At 39.7% G+C, this 22,261-nt stretch overlaps 1 protein-coding gene across 2 annotated transcripts in view; it reads left to right on the top strand.

The window, feature by feature from the left end:
- LOC111870594 (serine/arginine repetitive matrix protein 2) overlaps positions 1 to 22,261 on the top strand; it is a 60,510-nt gene that overhangs the window by 26,382 nt on the left and 11,867 nt on the right. Inside the window, exons 5-11 of one of the 2 annotated variants that reach the window (XM_033753910.1) lie at positions 4,166 to 4,316; positions 6,111 to 6,385; positions 6,881 to 6,948; positions 10,508 to 10,575; positions 10,924 to 11,013; positions 17,921 to 18,093; positions 18,765 to 22,063. In XM_033753910.1, coding sequence (XP_033609801.1) covers positions 4,166 to 4,316; positions 6,111 to 6,385; positions 6,881 to 6,948; positions 10,508 to 10,575; positions 10,924 to 11,013; positions 17,921 to 18,093; positions 18,765 to 18,785 — 846 coding nt within the window. In that variant the 3' untranslated portion in view covers positions 18,786 to 22,063. Of the gene's footprint in view, positions 1 to 4,165; positions 4,317 to 6,110; positions 6,386 to 6,880; positions 6,949 to 10,507; positions 10,576 to 10,923; positions 11,014 to 17,920; positions 18,094 to 18,764; positions 22,064 to 22,261 lie in introns of those variants that run through there. The other variant, XM_023863003.2, reaches the window with a different exon arrangement.

Genomic DNA, 22,261 nt, shown 5'->3' with positions numbered 1-22,261 from the left:
AGTCCTCCGACGCGGAGTAGGAGAAGTATTGGTAGTGGCGGTGAGAGCTCCAGCATGCTGACAAGTGTGGAGGGGAATGCAGTACAGGCGTTCTCAAAAAGAAATAACTTCTTACCTCATTGTGTTGTATAGTGATGGCGGTTTAGTCTCGATGATGTTCACACATCCAATGTTAAATTTTAAGTGCCGAATGGCAGATTATTATGCATAATACACTATTATACACTTTTCACTGTTATATACATGAAGAGTTTATTTAGATATTACACAGGTCTATTCTAAAGGGGCAACACCAGCAGTGTTCGCATAGATATCATCTCCACATGCCTGTCCTTCCTCATCAACACCAGATGAATCGGAGCTATCATCAGAACTGTCATCGCTATCACCATCAACATGGAAGACGAACTCCTGTCCTGCAGCCAAAAGGCCTTCCCGTGCCATTAATTGTGGCTCAATGTTCCTTACATGTTGACACGTACATTGCCATTCTTCTGCAGTTATGGAAGCCAATTTTTGGTCTGCTAGTTTAATGACATCATCCATCTTAAATATGGTATGGTCTTGAGCAACCCAATTTTTTACAGTGGCCCATATTAACTCAGTTGGGTTGAGTTCTGGGTGATACTGAGGGAGTCATAAAATATTGTGATTGTGTTCTGCAAAGATTCCATCTATTTTATAGGAAAGGTATTTCGGTTTGAGTGGTAGGATCATATTACATATGTCTGGATTCCGCAATGATGAAAAATCAGTGTTATTGAAGGTGATAGGTGGAAGATGATATTTTAGCCAGGATATCATAAAATCTCTTCTTGAATTTGAGTTAGGGGCTCTGTTTAGTTGTACATTATGGTAGGGAGCATTATCAATGACAAGTACAGAATTTGGGGGAAAGTTAGGAATAAGTCGCTCCTTTAACCGTTTTTCATAATTGGTGTAGTTCATGTCACTGTGGTAGTCTCCTGTTTTTTGGTCGAATTTGAAGCGGACCTAGGCATTAGGGATGAAACTTTGCTCTCCCCCTGCATGGATAACAATGAACCGTTGGCCTTTGGACACGGGAAAATAATCCCTGGATGGATCAATCACTCCATGCATATGGGGTGGTGTGCGATGAACGAATATAGGTTTCTTCCATGTAGATGACTGGGCGGCCCTCTTCCCTATATTCTTTAATTTGCCACAAATACTGAAGACGTTTTGCTCTGATATATCGTTCCACCAGTATCTGCTGATTATTTTTTGTTTTCTTCCAGCAGAACCCCAGTTTCAAAATAATTTTCTTTCATGTGGAGATGCATCCCTGAAAATCTAACGTTTTCTTCAAGCGGCCTCCGTAGTCATGGGGTAAAGTTCCCACCTCATGACTCAAGGTACGCGGTTTCAAACCCGGCATAGGTCGTGGAATTTTTAAGGGCGGAAAAATTCAGGGAACAAATCCTCCGGGAGGGACTTTAAGCCGTGGGTCCCGTGTCGTAGATTTACGGCACATGGAAGAACCTCGTGTCTCTAGGAGACCTCTGAGCAAAATTATTAGGTAAAAACTTTCCCGCCCAAGTAATTTCCAATGCCTCTGGTAGATGGGGGAAGTATCAAGGTACCGAGGGCCGACGTCGTTGGCTCTACGGGGCTGATAGCACGCACCGTCTACCGGTAGGGTATGGGGACAGTAGAAATTAAAGGGGGACGCACAATGGACCAATAACTGGTCTAAGTGCATGGTGAAACCCACCCCCTCCAATAATAATAATGTTTTCTTCAACTTTTCATGAACTTTTTTCAGGGTAGATCTCCTTTTTTCAACTATGTAGAAGTCATGTTCTTCGCACCACACACTCGTTAAAGTCATCCAAAGTGGCTAGTGGAGATTCCCTAGATCTCTCTTTATGGCGTGTCGAAAAGGAAGTGGAACCCCAGTTTCGATATTTTTTGTTTCTCTTATTATTCTTCTGATACACCTGTTGCCTTTGCTACTTCCACTCCTATGTTCTTCACTGTAATTGTTGGCCCAGCCTCTTTTATATACTTATGTACATTACTAACAATTTCTCTTGATTGTGAATGCAACACTTTTCTACTCAATTTACTCATGTTAAAGGAGATAGAAAAAATGTACAAATATAAATAAACAAAAGAAAATCAACGAATAAAAATAAAATAAAATATTAATACAGTAAATAGAGAATAATAAACTCAAATATGACTCCAAGAGTCAAAACTTTTTAACTTGACTGTACAAGGAAGACTGTTTTTAACTGAACTTGAGATTTCTGCTCGCACTGAAAACAGATGAAAGACTAATCACAACACCCCTCAGCTTTCACGAATGGACCTGCCCATCCACTGCGCAGCTCTTCCTGGACTGTCACTTCTAAATACAACTGTACCTGAGCCTGAAGCTGACCACTCACCTGCAGCTAGTGCCGAGGCCAAGAAACTGGATCTATACATCCACTCCCCCATACACTTTCACGGCGTAGTGCTTAATTAGTTAAGCACAAGGGCAATTTTACCTTTTTACCTGTATGGTGTTATTAGTAGGCCCAATCACAGTGGCTGCATGGCTTAAGGCATGGATGTCTGTGTGCTTTTATTCTGTGTTTGTGTTGTTCTGTGTATAGCAGCCTTGTGATAGGCTGGTCCCCCGTCCAAAGAGTCCTACCAACTTCATATAGAATTGAGAAACTGACAAAGCAGCCAAGGTCCAATAAAGGACTGTAGAGCCATAGATATATACGTATATATATATATATATATATATATATATTGTCGCGTGTTGCCTATGCAGTGTGACATAACTTCACTGGGTCCTGGATTTAGCGAAACTTTTATTGAACTCTCACTCTTACACACCTAAGTACAGTTATTAGTACTTCAACTGTGTTCTGCGGCGGCTTTCTTCCAACTCTGGTCTGCTAACTCTCTTCAACGGCGACTATCTCAAGATAGACACGGCGAATGCATTCAACCCCCTTACGTAGGCGGGTTCCGGGCAGATAGAATGCACCAGTTTCGACAGTTCGGTTTCCGATTTTTCGACAATCTGTTGTTACGCAACGAACCTTCCATCTCTGGGGAAACACGTTTGTTGCCCCAGGCATTCCCAGGCAATGGGCTTCCTGAGATTTCGTTGCTGCTGAAATAACACATTACAAGGTATATATATATATATATATTGTAACGTGTTTTTGCTACTGATGACGCCGTTCGGATTGTTAATTGGTTTATTTAACAACCTACAAGTCTTCGCTACAATTAATTATAACACTGTTGCGTGTTTACACAATTTACAAACCCTACACACTGTTCTATTCACTCTATCCTCAGTAGTCTTCACGTATTTATAACGTGGGAGCTATACAAGTGTCACTTAATTACTCACTCCCAATACCTTCTCAGTTATCACAAACTATCATTGATCACACATAAGCTCGTCTGATCATGCGTCCGGTTCTTCTTTCCGCGACAGCTGCTATGTTCCAACTGTCTTCATAGGCAGTGTAGTTCTCTTATAAACCCTCAGCCAGACAACAAGAAACTGCCTTGCTTCCTTGTTGCCTAGTCGCCTGTTTACCAGTGTTGCTGGGCATCACTGTCTAGAGTTGTTTCCTGCTGTGCAGTAACCGCGGCATCCCCCTCCACGTCACCGTGAGGGAGGGGGGAGGAGTGTTGACTGGCCTGTTACCGTAATAGTGACATCGCTCAGATGCTGCCACGTCACCGCTGGCGGTGGAGGGAATGTCCTCTGTAGCACACTGCGTCACAATATATATGTGTGTGTGTGTGTGTGTGTGTATATATATATATACATACAGACAAATGGTTTTAATAATAATATGTACAATGTACATACATACTTAAAAGGTTTCAGCTAATGTAGCATGAAAAAATATAAGGCTTCTTTACTTTTGAAATTGCCATCACTTCGTTGCTGTAGAGCAGCAGAGAAAATTACCTTGTCTTTAATGCATTACATCAGACTAATTGGAACCTCAAATGGGTGGGACGCAGACCATCAAGACTACTGCACTGACAATATTAGTTTTCAGAATGCTATAGTGTAGTATATGAATTGGATGTCACCTGTCTGTTGTCTTAATGATATGATTTGTCAGTTGAATTATTGATTCTTCAGAGTTCAAAGTATTGGATGCTTTTCCAGATTGGAGTGTTACCATTTACCAGTCTGCATGGTCAGATTAAGACAGTTGTACGTAAGGAAGAGACATCGTTGACAAAGCATAAAAAGTCTTCGTTCTCTAGTAGAAAACATGATTCAGACAAAATAAATGCTGAGTCTAAACAAAGGAAAGGTGAGTCTGTGATTGCTGTGTTGAAAATGAAGTAAAGGAGTTTTGTAACAGACTGCATGTAAGATTTGAAGCTTTTATGGCAATTGAATGCAACAGTTTTCTCGCACAGTTGTTTTTGTAAATTCAACAGTTCATAGACTGCCTGTGTCAACATGAATTTATAAGATTGTATCAGTCCATCATGACAAGGGGAGAGAGTCTCAAAAATGATGAAAATACAATCCATGTTAGTACAACTGATTACCAAAGAAGCCTGTATAGCAATGCACTATGTTCTATCCAGTTTTACTTTACATAAGTTAACTGAAATATATGCTTTGTTACATGAAAATTGGAGGGAATACTGTTGTGTATTTCATGCCTATATAAATTAAGCTTGCGTTGAAGTAACGACTTAAAACTGAAGGTTTATGTGATATAATGTGCTATGTTTTTATTGCCGCTTATGGCAGAATATGTGGCAATTTTAATTTCCTTTCAAATTTTGTGTTACATTTTCTTCAACTCATAAACTGTTGTTTCACTTCAAATTGTTTGCATTTTGAGTCACTATACGTGTTTGTTATGCCTTGTTGTTTTGCTTGTTGTTTCATTTACATGTTTGTTACTCTTAGTAGCACAGATAATAATAGTCACAAAAGGTTCTGGTAATATAAAATGAAACTGACTCTTAAAAGTAATTGTGATGTGCTGACACCAAACCTGGACACACAACACTTTCCAGTACATTGCAGTTATGTGTACTGAATTTTGATATAAACAGTGCTCTCTCTCTCTCTCATCAGAATGCAGGACAGAATGATAATGTAAAGGTAGTTCCTTTGAAAATATGGCAGATTCAAATATCTGGGTATGACATTAACAGATCAAAATTTGATTCCTGCAAAAAATTAAAAACAGATTAAATTTGGGTAATGCTTGCTGCTGTTGAGTACAGAACATATTGTCTTCTGGGGTGTAATGCCATGTAGTCTGCTGAAAGCCAGCCAGCATTTCAGAGGAACATGTCGCTTCCATCTTCAGGGTTGAGGAATAAGCCAAGTGAGAAACCAGCATGAAGTAGGTAGTAAGCCTTACTCTGCCTACTTGGAGAAAGTTCTCATTCCTGTGACAGTTCTCCAAATTCCTGCATCAAACTGAAAAAGTGACATGCATGCCTAACCAATGTCAGTTAAGGCAGTGCCCCAGAACCAGTTGTCTGCAGACCACTGCCTGTCTGTTGTGGTTGTTCTAAAGTAATGTAGTTTAGTTCAGTGCAGTGCTGTTTGGAATTGTACACCCTGAGCACGGTTGCCTCATTATTATACTTCCTCAGTTTGGTAATCAAGTTTATCATGAAGTGTGTGTTTCACCTTACCACGTTAGGTTCAAAAATGACTGAATCCTGTGTCCAAGTAGCAAATTTTCAATGTTTTCCTTGATGCTTTTTTTCACTGTGAGATGTTGATGTGTATGATATGGCCAAAATAAATTGCTACTGTGTATACTGGAAGTCAGGATTCCAGGAATGTATAAAACCAGTACCTATTTATCAGATTCCACTTGTACATACATTTATATACACAGTCCCCAGAAGTGACCATTAACATACCAGTGGTCAGATATTTTTGAAGTCCTGGTACAAGTTGTGAGAATAAGTAAGCCAGGAACTCACATGGTGATTGCTACTTTTAAATGTTGCCATATGAGCTTTTTTTTTTTCATCAAAAGACACAAGAAGCGATTACGACTCGTAACAGTGTAACTGTCAAATAGGGATAGATGAATGGCCCTAATTCTCAGTTTATTTTAAAGGTTTAGAAGATGTGAAATCCCAGGTTAGTGATTCACAACAGGAGATAAAGCAAAGCGCAGGAAAGCAGCAGGAGTCAGAGAAGAATCCACAAAGTGGGGCTCATTTTGAGGGTAAAGCCAAAAATATCAGTGCTGTATCTCCTGGAGCAGATTCAAAATTAAAGCATTCTGACGGTGAAGGAAGTAATGGAGCTGTAGAAGCGGTGGCAGCAAGAAATAGGGAAGGAGACCTCCGTGCAGAGCTCAGCAGGAGGAGGGCTGAGAGGCTCACAAAGGTCAGTTTGTGCATAATTGATTAAGTAAAATGACCATTCTAGCATGCAGAATTTTTTGGTGTTTTCTTCACTGCAGCTGCTTAGAGGTACATATATTCAGTTAACTTCATGCATTGTTTTGGCTGGAACTTAAGAACAGTGTTATCAGAAGAACAGAAGGAATGGATATTTAGGTAGCAAATGTTGGTATAAAAGGCTGATCAAAATTAAAAGCAAGATGGCCCATGTGAAAAATTGTTGTACCAATAAATGGTTAAGTCACTGATAATTCACTCTGTTCTTTACAATAAAGTCATTCATATGTGGTATTAGGCATATGTGACTTCGGAAGAGATTAGAAGAGCCTTGCTTGTTCAAGGTTGCAAGTAGGTAGGTACCACTCCAGCAGAGGAAGCTACTGCTTGCACCCTGAGGGTAGTCACAACCCAGAAGACTGTACTTTTTGTAGTCACCACTGGGAGAATGTCAGGTCTCAGAGATTTGTGTTTGTTGTAGGCTGGATCTCTTCATGAAACTCTTCCAACAAGACTTCTCCAGTCAGCCTTTGAAGGAGTTGTTGGAAAGTAAGTTGAAAAACAATCTCATAAAAATTAAGTTAGATGAGTTGGAAATAGAAGTATCTTTTTACATTACATTTAAAATATCATACTTTTCTTGAGTTTGTTAATGACATATCTTGATTTTTCAATATACATCATGCAGCATCCCGAATTAAAGCTTTCTGGCTTAAAATTTTCCTGCATTTTTATTTTTTTATTTTTTGTGTGTGTGTATCATGGTCAGAGCATAATGCACAATTTCCTCCAAATTAATTTTTCTTGCTTTAGTGGTTTACAGTTAGATGAGCTTAAGTGTTTCTCTAAAGATTTGAGAACTTCTTCACTTATGATTACTTCTCAGGCTCAGAATTGCTGTTTATAACTTGTTATGGGTTAGCAACACTGTTATTGCCTAAATATGCATGAATTAACATCACCATTTACTGTGTGAAGCATCTTAAACTTTTGTATTTTAAGTGAGTTTATTTATATTTATTAATAGTAAAGTGTGACTCTGTAATTAGGTAGCCTGTAACAGATAAGGTCCTTGTATTAACCCCCTGCAGTCTAATCTCGAATGTAGCTCATTACAGCAGCAACATGCTGTAGTACGCAACATCAATGCAGACTTGTCTTCGGTTTCAGATTAAAACGGATGGCATAGTTGGTCATATCTCAGAGAGATAGCAGCACAAGTCAAGGCATGGGTGTTTTTAGAAACTGAACAAATTGGCATGTTTACCATGAAATAGACACTCTGAAAATCATGGCAGCCGTTTCAAATATTATTCTGTCTCCAGGCCCTTTGCTTGGAAAAGAAGGCTTCAAGGGGTTAATATTTTCATTGTACCATTGACTTTGCTGACCTGTGCTGTAGTCTGTGTGGTGCAGTCACATTTTGTGTGAATTCGAAATAGTGCAATATAAAAAATATTAATAAAGTCTCACTTTCTGTGCAAAGGTTGAAATATATAGGTAGGCTGAAAAGTAATTCACACATGCTTGTACAGCGCGAACGAAATGACCTTCAGAAGTGCGCCAGGTGACATGTGGAAGTAACATTCCCCCTCAATATGCATGCGCAGGTTTGTGGTCGTTGCGTTCATCCAGTGTATTTCGAGAAGCGGAGGTATGGAGACGTGTTCTAGTGCTATGTCAAACGTGAGTTAAACAGCATGCTGTTATCGAATTTTTAACTGCTGAAAAAGTGACTCCTACTGAGATTCATCGTCGTTTAAAGGCTGTTTATGGTGACAATGCTGTTGATAGGTCTACTGTAAATCGAAGGGTAATAAAATTTTGTGGTTGCGAGCCTGGAAAAGCCGTAATTGTTGATGAAACACGCAGCGGACATCTGATCACTGCCAGACGATAATCATCTCAAACTCGACGATTTGATTCAAAATGACCGGTGGATCACTCAAAAGCGTAAAAGCTGAAAAAGTGACTCCTACTGAGATTCATCGTCGTTTAAAGGCTGTTTATGGTGACAATGCTGTTGATAGGTCTACTGTAAATCGAAGGGTAATAAAATTTTGTGGTTGCGAGCCTGGAAAAGCCGTAATTGTTGATGAAACACGCAGCGGACATCTGATCACTGCCAGACGATAATCATCTCAAACTCGACGATTTGATTCAAAATGACCGGTGGATCACTCAAAAGCGTAAAAGCTGAAAAAGTGACTCCTACTGAGATTCATCGTCGTTTAAAGGCTGTTTATGGTGACGATGCTGTTGATAGGTCTACAGTAAATCGAAGAGTAATAAAATTTTGTGGTTGCGAGCCTGGAAAAGCTGTAATTGTTGATGAAACACGCAGCAGACATCTGATCAGTGCCACAGACGATAATCATCTCAAACTCTTCGACGATTTGATTCAAAATGACCGGCGAATCACTCAAAAGCATATCGCAAACCATATTGGAATATCCAAGGAACGTGTCAGCTTCATTATTGAACAATTGGGATACCGTAAAATCTGTGCACGATGGGTACCATGCCGTCTCACAGACGAGAACAAACAGCGTCGATTGGAATGCTGCAAACAACTTTTGCAGCGCTACTGTGACAAAGGAGACGACTTTCTTTTGAATATTGTGACGGGGGACAATTCAAGGGTCCGTCGTTACTACCAGGAAGAGAAAAGACAGCGCTGAATATTGACATCCATCTTCTCCTCCGGCGAAAAAGTTCAAAACACAATCATCCACCAAAAAACTTCTTTTGACTGTGTTTTGGGATGCTCACCGAGTTTATGTGACCGATTTTCTGGAACGAAGGGCAACGGTAAATTCTTCTCAGTACATACAGACTCTAAAACACCTCCAGCATCGAGTTTGTCATGTTAGAGGCAGCCTGGCGCCAATAATCTTGCAACATGACAACGCTCGTCCACACACCTCGCGCGCAACTGAAGAGGCTCTGTGAAACCTGAAGTTTGAACCGATTCCACACCCTCCTTTTCCCCCGATCTTGCGCCTTGCGATTTTTATTTTTTTCCTCTACTCAAGAGAGACCTCAAGGATAATCATTACACCTCGTACGATGAGGTGAAGGCAGCTGTCAAGTCCTGGATTCGAGAAAAGTCGGAAGAATTTTTCAGTGGTGGAATGAAAAAACTTGTTACACGTTGGGAGAAATGTGTTAGCCTTAATGGTGACTATGTTGTAAAATAAATATATGCTTTTGAAACGTAAGAATTGTACTTTAATGTACTTTTTGCCTGATCTTGCTATTTGTTTTTGTTCGCGCTCTACAAGCATGTGTGCATTACTTTTCAGCCTACCCATGTAATATTGTAACGTGTTTTGCTACTGAAGATACAGCTTGGATTGTTATTTGGTTTATTTAACAACCTACAAGTCATAGCTACAATTAATTATGACACTGTTACGGGTTTACACAATTAACAAACCCTGCACACTAATCCATATAACACGGGAGCTATACCAGTGTCACTGTATTACAAACTCCCAATAACTTCTCACACTATCGGTATTCTTCACGTTCACAATTCACTCGCTACAACTGAACTCAGCGACTGTCAATTCAACTGACTCCTTAGGCAGTGCACTTCTCTTATAAACCCTCAGCCAGAAAACAGCACCTTGCTTCCCTGTTGCCATGTCACCTGTTTACAGATGTTGCTGGGCAGCGCTGTCTAGAGTTGTTTCCTACTGTGCAGTAACGGCGGCAATGGTTGCCTGACACAGCCGCTCCTCTGCCACGTCACCACGGGGAAATGAGGCAGAGTGTTGACTGGCATGTTACCGTAGTAGCGATAGCGCTCCAATGCTGCCACGTCACCGCTGGCAGGGAAGGGGATGCCCTCCATAGCGCAATGCATCACAATATGAACCCCCAAAAAATACAATAAGAATTATGTATGTGTTTCAAAACTTGTCTTGAATTATGCAAGGTCTTCAGGAACACATCTGTCTCATAAAATGTGACTGCACTTTATTTTGAAAGCCATATTTGATTTTAAAATAGTATTATCAGACATTCTAAGTGTGTCATTGATTATTAATAATGTGTTTCAACTCATGAAAGATTGTTCTACATTGTTTCTTACGGATTTCAGGAAAGGTGTTAAACGCTCTGGAAAAGAAGAGAAGATGGTTGGTGACAAGAGAAAAGAATCTAAGAAAGGCAAGTCATAGGCTGTTACAGTAATGGTAGCAGCTGAAGTTATCTGTCATAACATTGAGAACTATTTGCATGGATGTGGACAATTATTTTGAAAAATACTGTGCTCTCTCCTCCCCCATCATACACACACCCAAAGGCGAATTATAATTTCTAATCCAATTTACATACCAGAGAAACTAACAGTGATTTTTTTTCACATATCACCAATACCACCTCCTCCTCCACCACCACAACATCATCGGTATTTTATGCTGTTCCCTTGATTTTAACCAGTGATATGCAGTGAGTAGCTTTAAAATGGGTCCAAGAAATGTTTTGGTTTCTTAACATCTTGATTTTCTCTTGCAGAAAAAAATGATGTGCGACGTGTCCTTGTATTGAAAAGACCAGCTGTTACAGAAAGGAGCATTTCCTCAATTAGTGTTACAATTCCTAAAGGTGTGTATGTGTAAAAACTTAGTGCTAGATTGGGTTTGACTAATAGGGTCTGACAGAGTTGTGCAAACAGTTATGCTGAAAATAAATGTAAAAGTACAACTTGTCACTGTTTTTAATAAGCACTACACCATGAAGACGTGTGGGAGACTGGAGATCTAGTTCCATACATTCTTATTTTTGGCACTAGATAGAGACTGTTAACTGGGGCAGCTTATGCAGTGTAGAGATCAGCTGCGGGCTGTGTTCTGATTCAGGGCATCAGTTTTCTTATCACCAGATCAGCTACAGGGTCCAGCCAACCTCCTGTTTGATATGGACCAGGGCCTCTTTCCTTTTGGGTAAATTATCTGGGGTATGAATCTGGCTGCTTGCTTCCATCTAAAGCTCTGGTTAACGGTGAGCTGAGTTAATCAAACTCATATTTTCATGATGTGCTGTTTCATTAAGCACAGAGTGTGTTACCTTTTACCTATGTGTAATTGGTGATGTGCTTCATGCCTGCCACTTATTTCCTAGAAAGAAGCCCCTTTTTCCTATTGTGTTTGAGGCTAGCTGGGCTCCATATCTCATCTGTTGGGTTGGTGAAAAGAATGTTTTTCTCCCAGTGCCTGGAATGTAATTCCAGTTGATCAGGTGCTCTGGCTATTAAAATAATTTCTATTGTTTAGTTTTTGTGACCTCCACTGCGTAACTAGAAAATGAAAGAACATTTCAGCTACTACTGATATTACTATTGCTTCAGCATATGATTAAAGCTTTCGTGGCAACTATGAATGAATGAATGAATGAACGAACATATAAGGGGTGGACCTTCTTGGCCCTTGCACCGCGACCACAGTGATCTATTGTGCCTCCCCTTCTGATTATCCCCTCAGCAATCCTGCACTTTGAATGAAGCGCAGGATTTTGTATGTGGGAGAGTGGAAATAGTCCCTTGGTTCCATAAAGTATTGATCCAAGTGGTGCAATCTTAAATAAGATAAGGCCTCACATTCGCACAGGATATGTGTGGCTGTTTCATTTTCTTGACACCTCTCACAAGTTTGACTGTTACTTAGTCCCAATTTGAAGAGGTATCCTTTGAGGTGACAGTGCCTGTAAGTAGCTCTACCACCCATCGTAGCGGGTTCCTGTTTAACTTCAACACTTCCTTTGCTCTTTTAGTAGAGGGTCCTCATGCGAGTTCCTTTGCTTGCCTGAGTCCAGTTAAGGATCCCCAGTATTTCTTGTTTCATGTTTGTCCAGTCCCCGATTGCCTTTCTGGCAACGCCTATAGAGATGCCACAGGCTGGTTCAGGTCCTATGAACGGATGTTCAGCTCCAGTCTTGGCCAATTGGTCTGCTATTTCGTTTACCTTTAGGTCGTCTTTGTAAGACTCCCAGTTAGTTCTCTTTGGATTCCCATAAATAGCTTGATCTACTGTAATGTTACTTATTTGAAAGCATATATATCTGTGATCTGATAGGGATGGCTCATCAGATACCTGCCAATTACTGATCAGGTTTCCTATTTTATTAGTCCCTAGTGTCAAGTTGATAACCTCCTGCCTATTGCAAACCAAAAGGCAGGCTCGTTATCTTGGTTTAGAATGTTAATGTTCAAACTCACCAAATATTCCATGAGGCATTCTCCTCTTGGGTTGATGTCAGTGCTTCCCCACAATATGTGGTGTGCTTTGGCATCACACCCAATGATGAGCTGCTTTTTCCTAAGGTGGCAATATTCAACGATGTCCCTCACTTCTTTGGAAGGTGGTGGTTCATCCGAGTTATATAGGCTGAAGTGACGACGAGCTCTTTGTGGCAACTATAAAATGATGTGAAAGTGGAATCGGTGTCTCATTGTTTCAGAGATCCTCTCTGTTTCTGTCATCGAAAATGGTCGATGTGATCATTGAAACTGTTATGCATTGTATTTATAACCAAAGCATGTGCTCTTGAGTCACTGCAAGTTGTTTATGGCATAACCACACTTCATCCTTCAACAAGGAAGGGCCATCCAGCAATATCAGAACAACCAACAATAGTTGGCATACTAGAGTGACTTTGCCCAGTTTTCCCCCAGCAGACTGAACTGGGGCTGGACAGCAGGCTCCACAAGCTCACTCTTTCAGTTTGAATACAGTGAGCACCTGCATCTCAGTGCATCCATCAACTTCTGATGATGGAGCCCAAAATTGGTTTTGGTGTTCTTGGCACTTGGGTTTGCTGATCCTATGTGTGTTACTAAATTTGATACAGTGAAATCTCACTGCTGCATGCTTTATGGAACCTTGACCTCTCTGCTTAATACTAAAATGGCAACTTAGGTGGAAGATACCGTATTTACGCATGTATAGGCCGCACATTTTTTGCCAAAAATTCAAGAGGAAAACTGGGGTGCGGCTTATGTTCGAAATCACACTTCATTTAAAAAAAATTATATTCATAATTAGTAATACAAAGTGTTCAAAGATCGAGGAAACCGGGGCAGCAGCGTAGAGCGGATGGAACGTTTCTCCGCGACTCCTGTGCCCCTCCCCGCTAGCGAGAGTGCAGTCGTGTCGCTGATACCCTTACATCAGTTTCTGTACATGCACACATTTATAAGAATACTGTAAAAAGATAACACAAACTTACCGTGCTTTATAACAGGTGCTGAAAATGACCCCCATCTGCTTGCAAACATGCTTCGCATCGCATGAATAAATTATGCGACACTTTCTGAAGTTGGTCCACGGTAATTGAACCATATTACTGTCCATCACTTGACTCGTTACTGTCGATGTCGCTCTCGCTCGAAGTTTCGCTGTCAGGTGATGTCAGCCATACAGCGTCATCTTCAGTCCCGTCCATTGCGTTGGAAGTGGATGTGACTTTAAAACTTTTGGAAACCATTTCTTCTGGTATGGTGTTCCATGCAGCCACAATCCACTCACACATTTGACTTAATGAAGGTTTCTTCAATCGTCCAGTCGGCGTCATCTCCATGGAACCGCATCTCCAGTCCCGGTAAAAGCGCCGCAAATGAGACTTGAAAGGACGGTTTATTGACACGTCAAGTGGTTGTAACATGCCAGTCATCCCCCCTGGTATCACAACCATATCACTTTTCTCCTGCCTCATCTTCACTTTCACATTTTCAGTTAAATGGCTTCGAAAACTGTCAACCACTAACATTGACCGCTGACGTAAAAGTGCGCCTGGGCGCCGAAACCACACTGATTTCAACCAATCCAGATAGAGCTCTTCTGTCATCCATCCTTTTTCTTGAACTCTCACCAAAATTCCCGGTGGAAGCTTTTCTTTCGGCAATGTTTTGCGTTTGAAGATTACAAATGGTGGTAGTTTGTTTCCATCAGCAGTGATACCAAGCATTACGGTACACCGCTGCTTTTCTGCTCCTGCAGTCCGCACATGCACTGTTTTTCCGCCTGCTTTGTTCACTGTACTTTCACCCGGCATTTCAAAGAACACAGGAGTTTCATCAACATTTCCAATAGCTCCCATGGTGTAGTTGTGCGTCTTTCTTAATTTCAGGACATGTTTTTGAAATGCAAGCAGTTTCTCCTGGTATGTGTCGGGAAGGCGCTGCGCTATTGACGTCCGTCGCCGAATTACAAGATCATGTCGGGCCATAAAGCGCCTTGCCCATCCATAACTTCCCTTAAATTCATTACGAGGAATTTTCATTCTGTCCGCTATTTTGAGGCCTTCAAATTGAATCATTTCCACAGACACTGAAAATCCATCCGCCCGTGTATTACGCACGTATCGCAAAAGTTTATTTTCAAGTTCTGGAAATTTAGCTTTCTTTCCGCGGAAAGATTGTCGATTTTGTGACGTTTTTTCAAGGGCATCTTTCGTTAGTATCCATCTTCGCACATTTTTTTCGTCAACGTCGAATTTTCTCCCTGCTGCTCGATTTCCGTGTTCTTGTGCGTAACGCACCACTTGAAGTTTAAATTTAGACGTATAACCTGCTCTTACTCGACCCATGTTTCACTCAGAACTAACCAGGCAAGTCAAGTAAAGGCGAAAAGGTTATAACTCTCCCCCGCAATGCCTTTGTTCCGAGCGGTACCGTTATTTTCGCTAGTTGCGAACTTAGGAATGTTAAACGTTGCCAAATTTCGGAATAATTTCTACTCCTGAAATAATATTCCAAGAAAATTATTTTTTCTATAATTTCTGTCTGAAAATTGTGCTGCGGCCTATACACGCATGTGGCCTATACATGCGTAAATACGGTAACTTTTATTTAGATAAACAAAACAGTGGTTACCCCCCAGAAAAAAGAGACTTTCGAAATGTTTACTGGTAAAGTGTGAACTGTTCATTAGAGCCACTTGTTCTGTTCATTCAGTTTTATTTGAAGCAGAATGCGATTCTCAGTGAACAGCAGCATACAGCACTGATCTACTGTGGTTAATAGTCACATTGTTACAAATGTTGCTCTAATCTGGCCAGAATTAAAAGGAGGACTTCACACTTTATGGCCAAGGTTGATCAAGTAAATAACATACAGATTTCTGTAAATCAGTGCTTCTCTTTAGTTTATTCTACAAGAACATTGAAACATGGAAAATACTGAGTTCTCAGAATTTCTAAGTAATAAAATCTACAAAACAGTACATAGTTAAAACAGAAATATATGTTCATTATGTACGAGGAGCGTTCCATATATAATGCCTCCTATTTTTTTTAATGAAAACTACAACAGATACAGAAAGCATAATAATGCAGTTAAATAGAGCAAGATTTCAGCTACTTACAGTTATTTTTCCACATAATCGCCAGCAAAGGCTAGCCACTTTCTTACAGCTTCAATGACAGCATCGTTGTCTGGAAAATGTTGCCCACGTAGTCCTACTTTCATAGGCCCAAAGAGATGGAAGTCTGAAGGTGCTTAATCGGGGCTATAAGGTGGATGTGGTAGGACAGTCCAGCCAAACTTTGCAATATGTGTGTGTGTGTGGTGGTCGCCAAACTGGTATGGGGTCTAGCGTTATCGTGTTGCAAGCGAAAGGTTGTCTGCTTCTCTGGCCTGACTCGGGAAATGCGGGCTTTCAGCTTAGTCAGCATTGTCTTGTATCGTTCAGAATTGACAGTCTCACCAGGCTCCAGGAAATCCAACAAAATCACACCCCGCCTATTCCAAAAGACCATGCACATCACTTTCCCTGCCGATAGCTGTGTCTTGAACTTCTTTTTTCTCGAGGAATCCAGATGTCGCCACTCCATGGACTGTCTTTTGGATTCCGGCTCATACTGGTGATACCACGTCTTATCTCCAGTGATGATGCTGTCCAGAAACTTGTCACCTTCAGCCTCAAACTGGTGCAACAGGTATTGACAGACTTCCATTCGATGAGTTTTTTGGTCCTGTATAGGCATCCGCGGGACCCACCTGGAACAGACTTTGCAATAACCCAGCTTCCCCAACATCGTTTCCAATGCATTACAGCCGATATTAAGCCGTGCACACAGTTCCCTGGTCAATATCTGCCGATCTGTGCGGATGAGCTGATTGAGGTGTCTTTCATTGTAAGGAGTAGCAGCTGAGCAGGGACACCCACGGCGTGGCTTGTCGTGCACTTCACTTTCGCCAAGCACACTACCCATCGCCTCACTGTGCTGACATCCACTGTATCATTTCCATGCACCTTTAGCAAGCGTCGATCAATGTCAATGGGTGCAGTTTGTTTGGCAGTGAGAAATTCAATAACACATCTCTGTTTCGTACACACTTCTATGTCAGACGTCATTTTGGTAGACTGCTCAGCTGTCGCTATCTGTTGCACGACAACCAAACTAACAGTACATTGTCAGGAAGGTGCAATCTTTACTACAACACCACCAACATCCAGCTCAGACATTACATATTAACACAAAAAAATAAGCGTTATATATGGAATGCCCTTCGTATGAGTATGTATTAGTCTTGCTTGTGAATTAAAAATGTATTTTAATTTTATAACCCCCATTATAAATTACTTGGAGAACAGTGGGCTTTAATACTAAACTGAGGAAACTGTTAACTTGAAGAAATGTAACATCAAGATTATTGACTTAGGATAGACATAGTTTAATGTTAAGCAAGCAAAAGCTGTAATCTGAACAATATTAAATGCAAATTCCCGTTCTGACACCAGAATGTCATTGTATTAGTGACTGTAGACAAGGTATTGATTTGTGAATGGATTTATTGAACACTTACAAACTGTAGCTACAATTAATTGTCACCATTTCACTGATTTTTGCACTTTACAAATCACAGTAGCACCCGCCAAGCCTTTCCCAGCCTGCTGTTTTCACCAGCCATTCCCTATCAATGGATTTATAACAGTCTCACTGCCACTGCAGCTTACATGGAGTCTTCTTTGGCAATGTTGTATTTTAGCATCCTGTTGCACTGATCTTCGTCCATGATATGTAAGCAATGTCCATCTTTTAGTGCACTCAATTTTACTTGTTACTTCATAACGTGTTTTGGCACCACAGTGCCATCATCAGGTGCTCCATTTACATCAATCTATTTCATTGCTTGCCATTACATCATCGTAAAATTTAAAAAGTATTTAAAAATGTTCGTCAGTTATAATAAATATATATACTGAAAACTTGTTAAGATTATTTATCTTATATGTCCCAATTCTAACACCACGCATAGTTTCACCACTATGGGAGTCGTTCCTCTTATTCTCAGGGTATATCGTGTCTCGTGTTGTGTGTTCCCTGTTTGGTTGTGGGTGTTGTTCTTTGGCACTCTAATTCCTTTGCCATTTCTTCTCAGTCATCTTCCAACTGCCATCTTAAGAAATTTCTTTGTAGTATTTTGCAGCATATTACAAAGATAGTGGGAGTTCCGCTGAATCTTCATTCTTACACATCTTGTATTATGGAATTTCTGCTTTTTTATATGTAGAATTCAAACACGAAGTGAACACAGAATCTCTACCTGCAAAGCTTCCTGTTAGAATGCGATTGGGCCTACCAGCAGCAAGGTCCGCAGCACATGACCATCAAATTCCAAGGAAGAGAAATCGAAAGGTGGAGCTGAAACGTAATGTGATGCTAGGCCCTAGGCCTGATGAAAAGGTAAAGTGCTGCACCAGTGTTAGTTTTTCACACATCCTCTGTATCCTGTTCTTACTCCTCTTCTTCCCTTGTGCAGAGCAAGTTGTAGCCAGGTTCCATCCAATGCTTACCTTCTTTGTTGGAAAGGAACATGCAACTCTGGCTGCAACTTATTATATTTCAATTCAGATCAGTTTTTACAATAATGTCATTTCCTGTCATTAGCTTCTGAATGCATTTAAATATAACTTTCAGTGAACAGCGAATTAAAGTTTTAAAATAGATGTCTAATAAGACCGTTGCACTGTATAATACAGGAATTATCATTTCTGTATATTCTGCACACACTACACCCTATTTTGTTACGTCAGTTGGAGGTTTATAATGTATTAAGAAATATGTTTGTAACCATTGTGACTGTGATAAACTTATACTTCTTGGCCTAATTTTATACATATGTATGGAAGGGGACAAAATAAATTGCCCATTTAATTTGGAAGGGCTTGACGAACAAGAAGTAATTAACACATGAGCAACAGGTTTTGTATAACATGTTTTTGTAGAGTTACATTTTATGTTTGTTACGTGTGTTATGATATTATGAATTTCCTCGGTTATAGTTATTGAGAATAATGAAGTAACGATGACCTTTATTAATACATTGTTTTTTCTTACTCTTGATAAAATTGCAGGTATTCAGTAGTGGACAGTGAAGAGATTTATATTTTTAATTGCCATTATACTGATGAGATATGTTGGTATTCCTTGTACAGATGTACTTTTATTATGGTTGTGTATTAGTAACTGCGAAGTTCAGAAATAGCCATAAAGCATGTTAAGTTGCCAGGCATATATAAATTAAGCAATATCAATTTCAGGCTAAAGTAATGGAGCATTATCAGAAAATCATAAGATTGAACATTTTATTTGGTGTAATTTTTATCAGTTGATGGCCTGCTACTAATTTTGAGCAAGGTCATAGAATTTGTTGTGAAGTCAACTTGGGTAATAGAGATTCATACTGTTCTGAAAAGTAGTGGAAAGATTCATGAGATTAACCTTCTAATGTAGCACTCCAAATAAGCCTCTATACAGAAGGAAAACTACAAAGAACCTCTGGACATAGTAACCTGGCCAGAATTTTAACCAGTAGCTGAGTGTAAGTTCAGAGTGTGAGGGTGCATCATATAAAGCTTGTGCACAAAAAATTTAACGTCAGAATATAAAATGTTTGGTGTGCAGAAAAGATGATGAAATTGACTCAGTTTTAAACTAAATTTATTAGACCCATTCCCCAGTCCCTGATGTCAGTTTCCATGATACTCAAATTATCTCTCTAGTGACATTCTGGCATATCTTACCTCTTGAGCTAATCTGGAGAAGTAATGAAAGTTCTGTTGTATTCAGTTCACACTTCAAATTTATGGAAACACAGAAGTTGTGTAAATTATAATTAGATGTTTTCTTAATATAATGGTCCACCAAATGTAAATTAATATTTATTGTAATCTAAAGGAATTTGAGATTTGAGGTCCTCAAGGTGGTGAATATGAAGATACTCTCTTCTGGGATGTGATGGCATGTGGCCTGATAGAAAGGTACCATTGCCTCCATCATCATGGTAGAAATTTCTGTGTGTGCATAAATTTATGGTCACTAGATGAAGAGGGTAATTTGTCTGTTTTTGAGATGGGGTGAAATTTTGGATGAATTTCCTATTTTAGAGGCTGCCTTATTAAACATTTTGACTTCACTGCATTAAGTTATTCTGATGAAAGCTGGAACTTTAACATATGGTTACCATTATTTTATAGGTAAGTTTAGTAATTTCTGGATTAAATATGGTTTTAGTGTATATTACTGGGAGATAACAGAGCAAATTAACAAGAAGGCAGTATTGAATTACATTTGAAACTTACATTGTAATAAATTCAGTTTAGCTCTTCAGAATTGATACAGCATCCTGCATTGCTTTCAGTTCTCATAATGATCTTGTTCAGAACAAGGGCCTAAACTTTTATTACACACTCATGAGTTTAACACTCAAGTATTTGTGTTATACTTGCCAGACCAGGTGAAAAAACTTCCTGCTCATATAAAGTCTTGAGAGAGCACTAATTTTATAGACACAATTTTCTTATAGGTTTTACACTCTTGTACACCTTTTATTTATTTATTCGAACCATTGACTGTACCTGCTGTTTTAATTTGTGATATACAGTAAACTTGCAGAAACAGGAACCACGCAGGACAAGATTTTTATTCTGTTGCAGACAGGTTCTGTTTTATGCTGGTACTTGAAATAAGAATGTCAAAATATAGACATTGTTTATTGTTTCAAACAGTACAGTCAGATTTTCTTCATGTATGTTGTTGACCGAGAGACTTGATTTTCAGTTAGAATTCTAGCTCTGCAGATTGTATAAGAAATGTAGGAGTTGAGATTGTCACAGCAGTATTTATGAAGTGTTCAAGGATTGAGAGTCAACTGATGTTTTGAAGGAACTTATCGCCTCCATGCTCAGGGTCAAAGAGTAGGCTGAGCAAGAAAACAGCTTGAAAACAGGTGGCTGTCAAAAATGGAGGTTATCTGTTTCTCCAAATTGTTGGTTAACTTTCGGCAGACCACATTGCTTTATATCCCAGAAGGTAAGTATTCTTTGTATGAAAAAATTCAGAATTTTTGCAATGTAGCAAAAATTCCTAAAGCTCTCTGATGGCATGTAAAGCATCATGGTATGACCTAAGTTTTGCACTCAAGTTCTTGGGAATTACATCATCCTCTTCCTTGCTGTTCTGGTGACTGTTATTGAAGTTCTTGATTTCCGTCACATCAGCTTCTGTTTCGATCTCAGTATTGAAGTTAAGGCAATCCTCTACTGTAACATTTTTGTACCTAGCCTGATTGAGAGATTCCTGAAGTTTTTTTAGTATTCCTGTAGTCTATTTTATCATAAGTCAACTTTGTTGAAAGTCCTGCTTTCTGAAAATCTGTTCATGGAGACACTTTGCTGCCTCAGCTATTCAGATTACAGCATCAAGGACTAAGGTGGACTTGGCATTTTGGGTAGCAGAAGATGCTTCTTCCATGTTGGCTAGCAGGATCTCATGAGGAGCTTGTGGTAGTTCAGCTTTATACACTTTATAATTGCTTGGTCCAAGAGTTTAAATACATGTGTGGCAGTTGGAAAGCCATGCAAGCTGTACATTTGAGAACATTACGTTTTTTTGGTGGTCTTTGCATTAAATTCTCTCAGCCATTCCTTCATGATGTTACCCAAGCTCTCTTGATAGATTTGCAGTCAACAGGGAGGTTTTTTGTGTCAGTGTTCATAAAACATCGTGGTTTAATGGCTTTCCCTGTAACCAAAAGTTTCTCCGGCCATAAAACCACAGAAGGCAACTGTCAGACTTTTTTTTTTTTTCAGAGTTTTCCAGAAGAATATTTTCACCTTTCAAAGACATAGTTTTTCTTGGTTATGCACAAACAAATAGTCCTGTTTCATGATAATTGGCAGTATCCTTCAGTTTGTATGCATCTATAACTAAAGGCATTTTGACAGCATGGTTTGCTAAGGTTTTCTTACCAGGTTCAGTGCAGACTTCATTAAACAATATGATGGCTGCTTTCTGAAATTTTGTAACCATTCGTTAGATGCCTTGAAGTCACTTCTACCCAGTTTGTGTATCATTGATCCTTGTATTCGAAAGTTTCTAGCTCTTGCACTTACAGACCATTCCCACACAATTTCATTATGTCTTTTTTTCCAGTTTTTCTTAGTTTTCATTTTATTGAACCAATGCTACAACTTTGCCACTGATATCTTGTATATAACTTGGCTTCTAATATGCTGTACACTTGAGTTTTCCCAACATTTAAACTTTGTCATGATTTCCTTCACTGATAAACTTGACTTTTTCACTCTGTCTACATTTGAATGAATGAATGTATAAGGGGTGGGCCTTCTCAGCCCTTTCACCATGACCACAGTCATCTATTGTGCTTCCCCTTTTGATTATCCCCTCAGAAATCCTGTGCTTCGAATGAAGCGCAGGATTTTCTATGTGGGGGTGTTGAGATAGTCACTTGGTTCCATAAAGTATTGACCCAAGTGACGTAATCTTAAATAATCTAAGGCCTCACATTCACACAAGATATGTGTGGCTGTTTCATTTTCTTCATGACTCC

This window comes from Cryptotermes secundus, unplaced genomic scaffold (genome assembly GCF_002891405.2).
Source record: "Cryptotermes secundus unplaced genomic scaffold, Csec_1.0 scaffold296, whole genome shotgun sequence".
Taxonomy (NCBI): domain Eukaryota; kingdom Metazoa; phylum Arthropoda; class Insecta; order Blattodea; family Kalotermitidae; genus Cryptotermes; species Cryptotermes secundus.
This window is presented reverse-complemented; position numbering and strand designations above follow the sequence as displayed.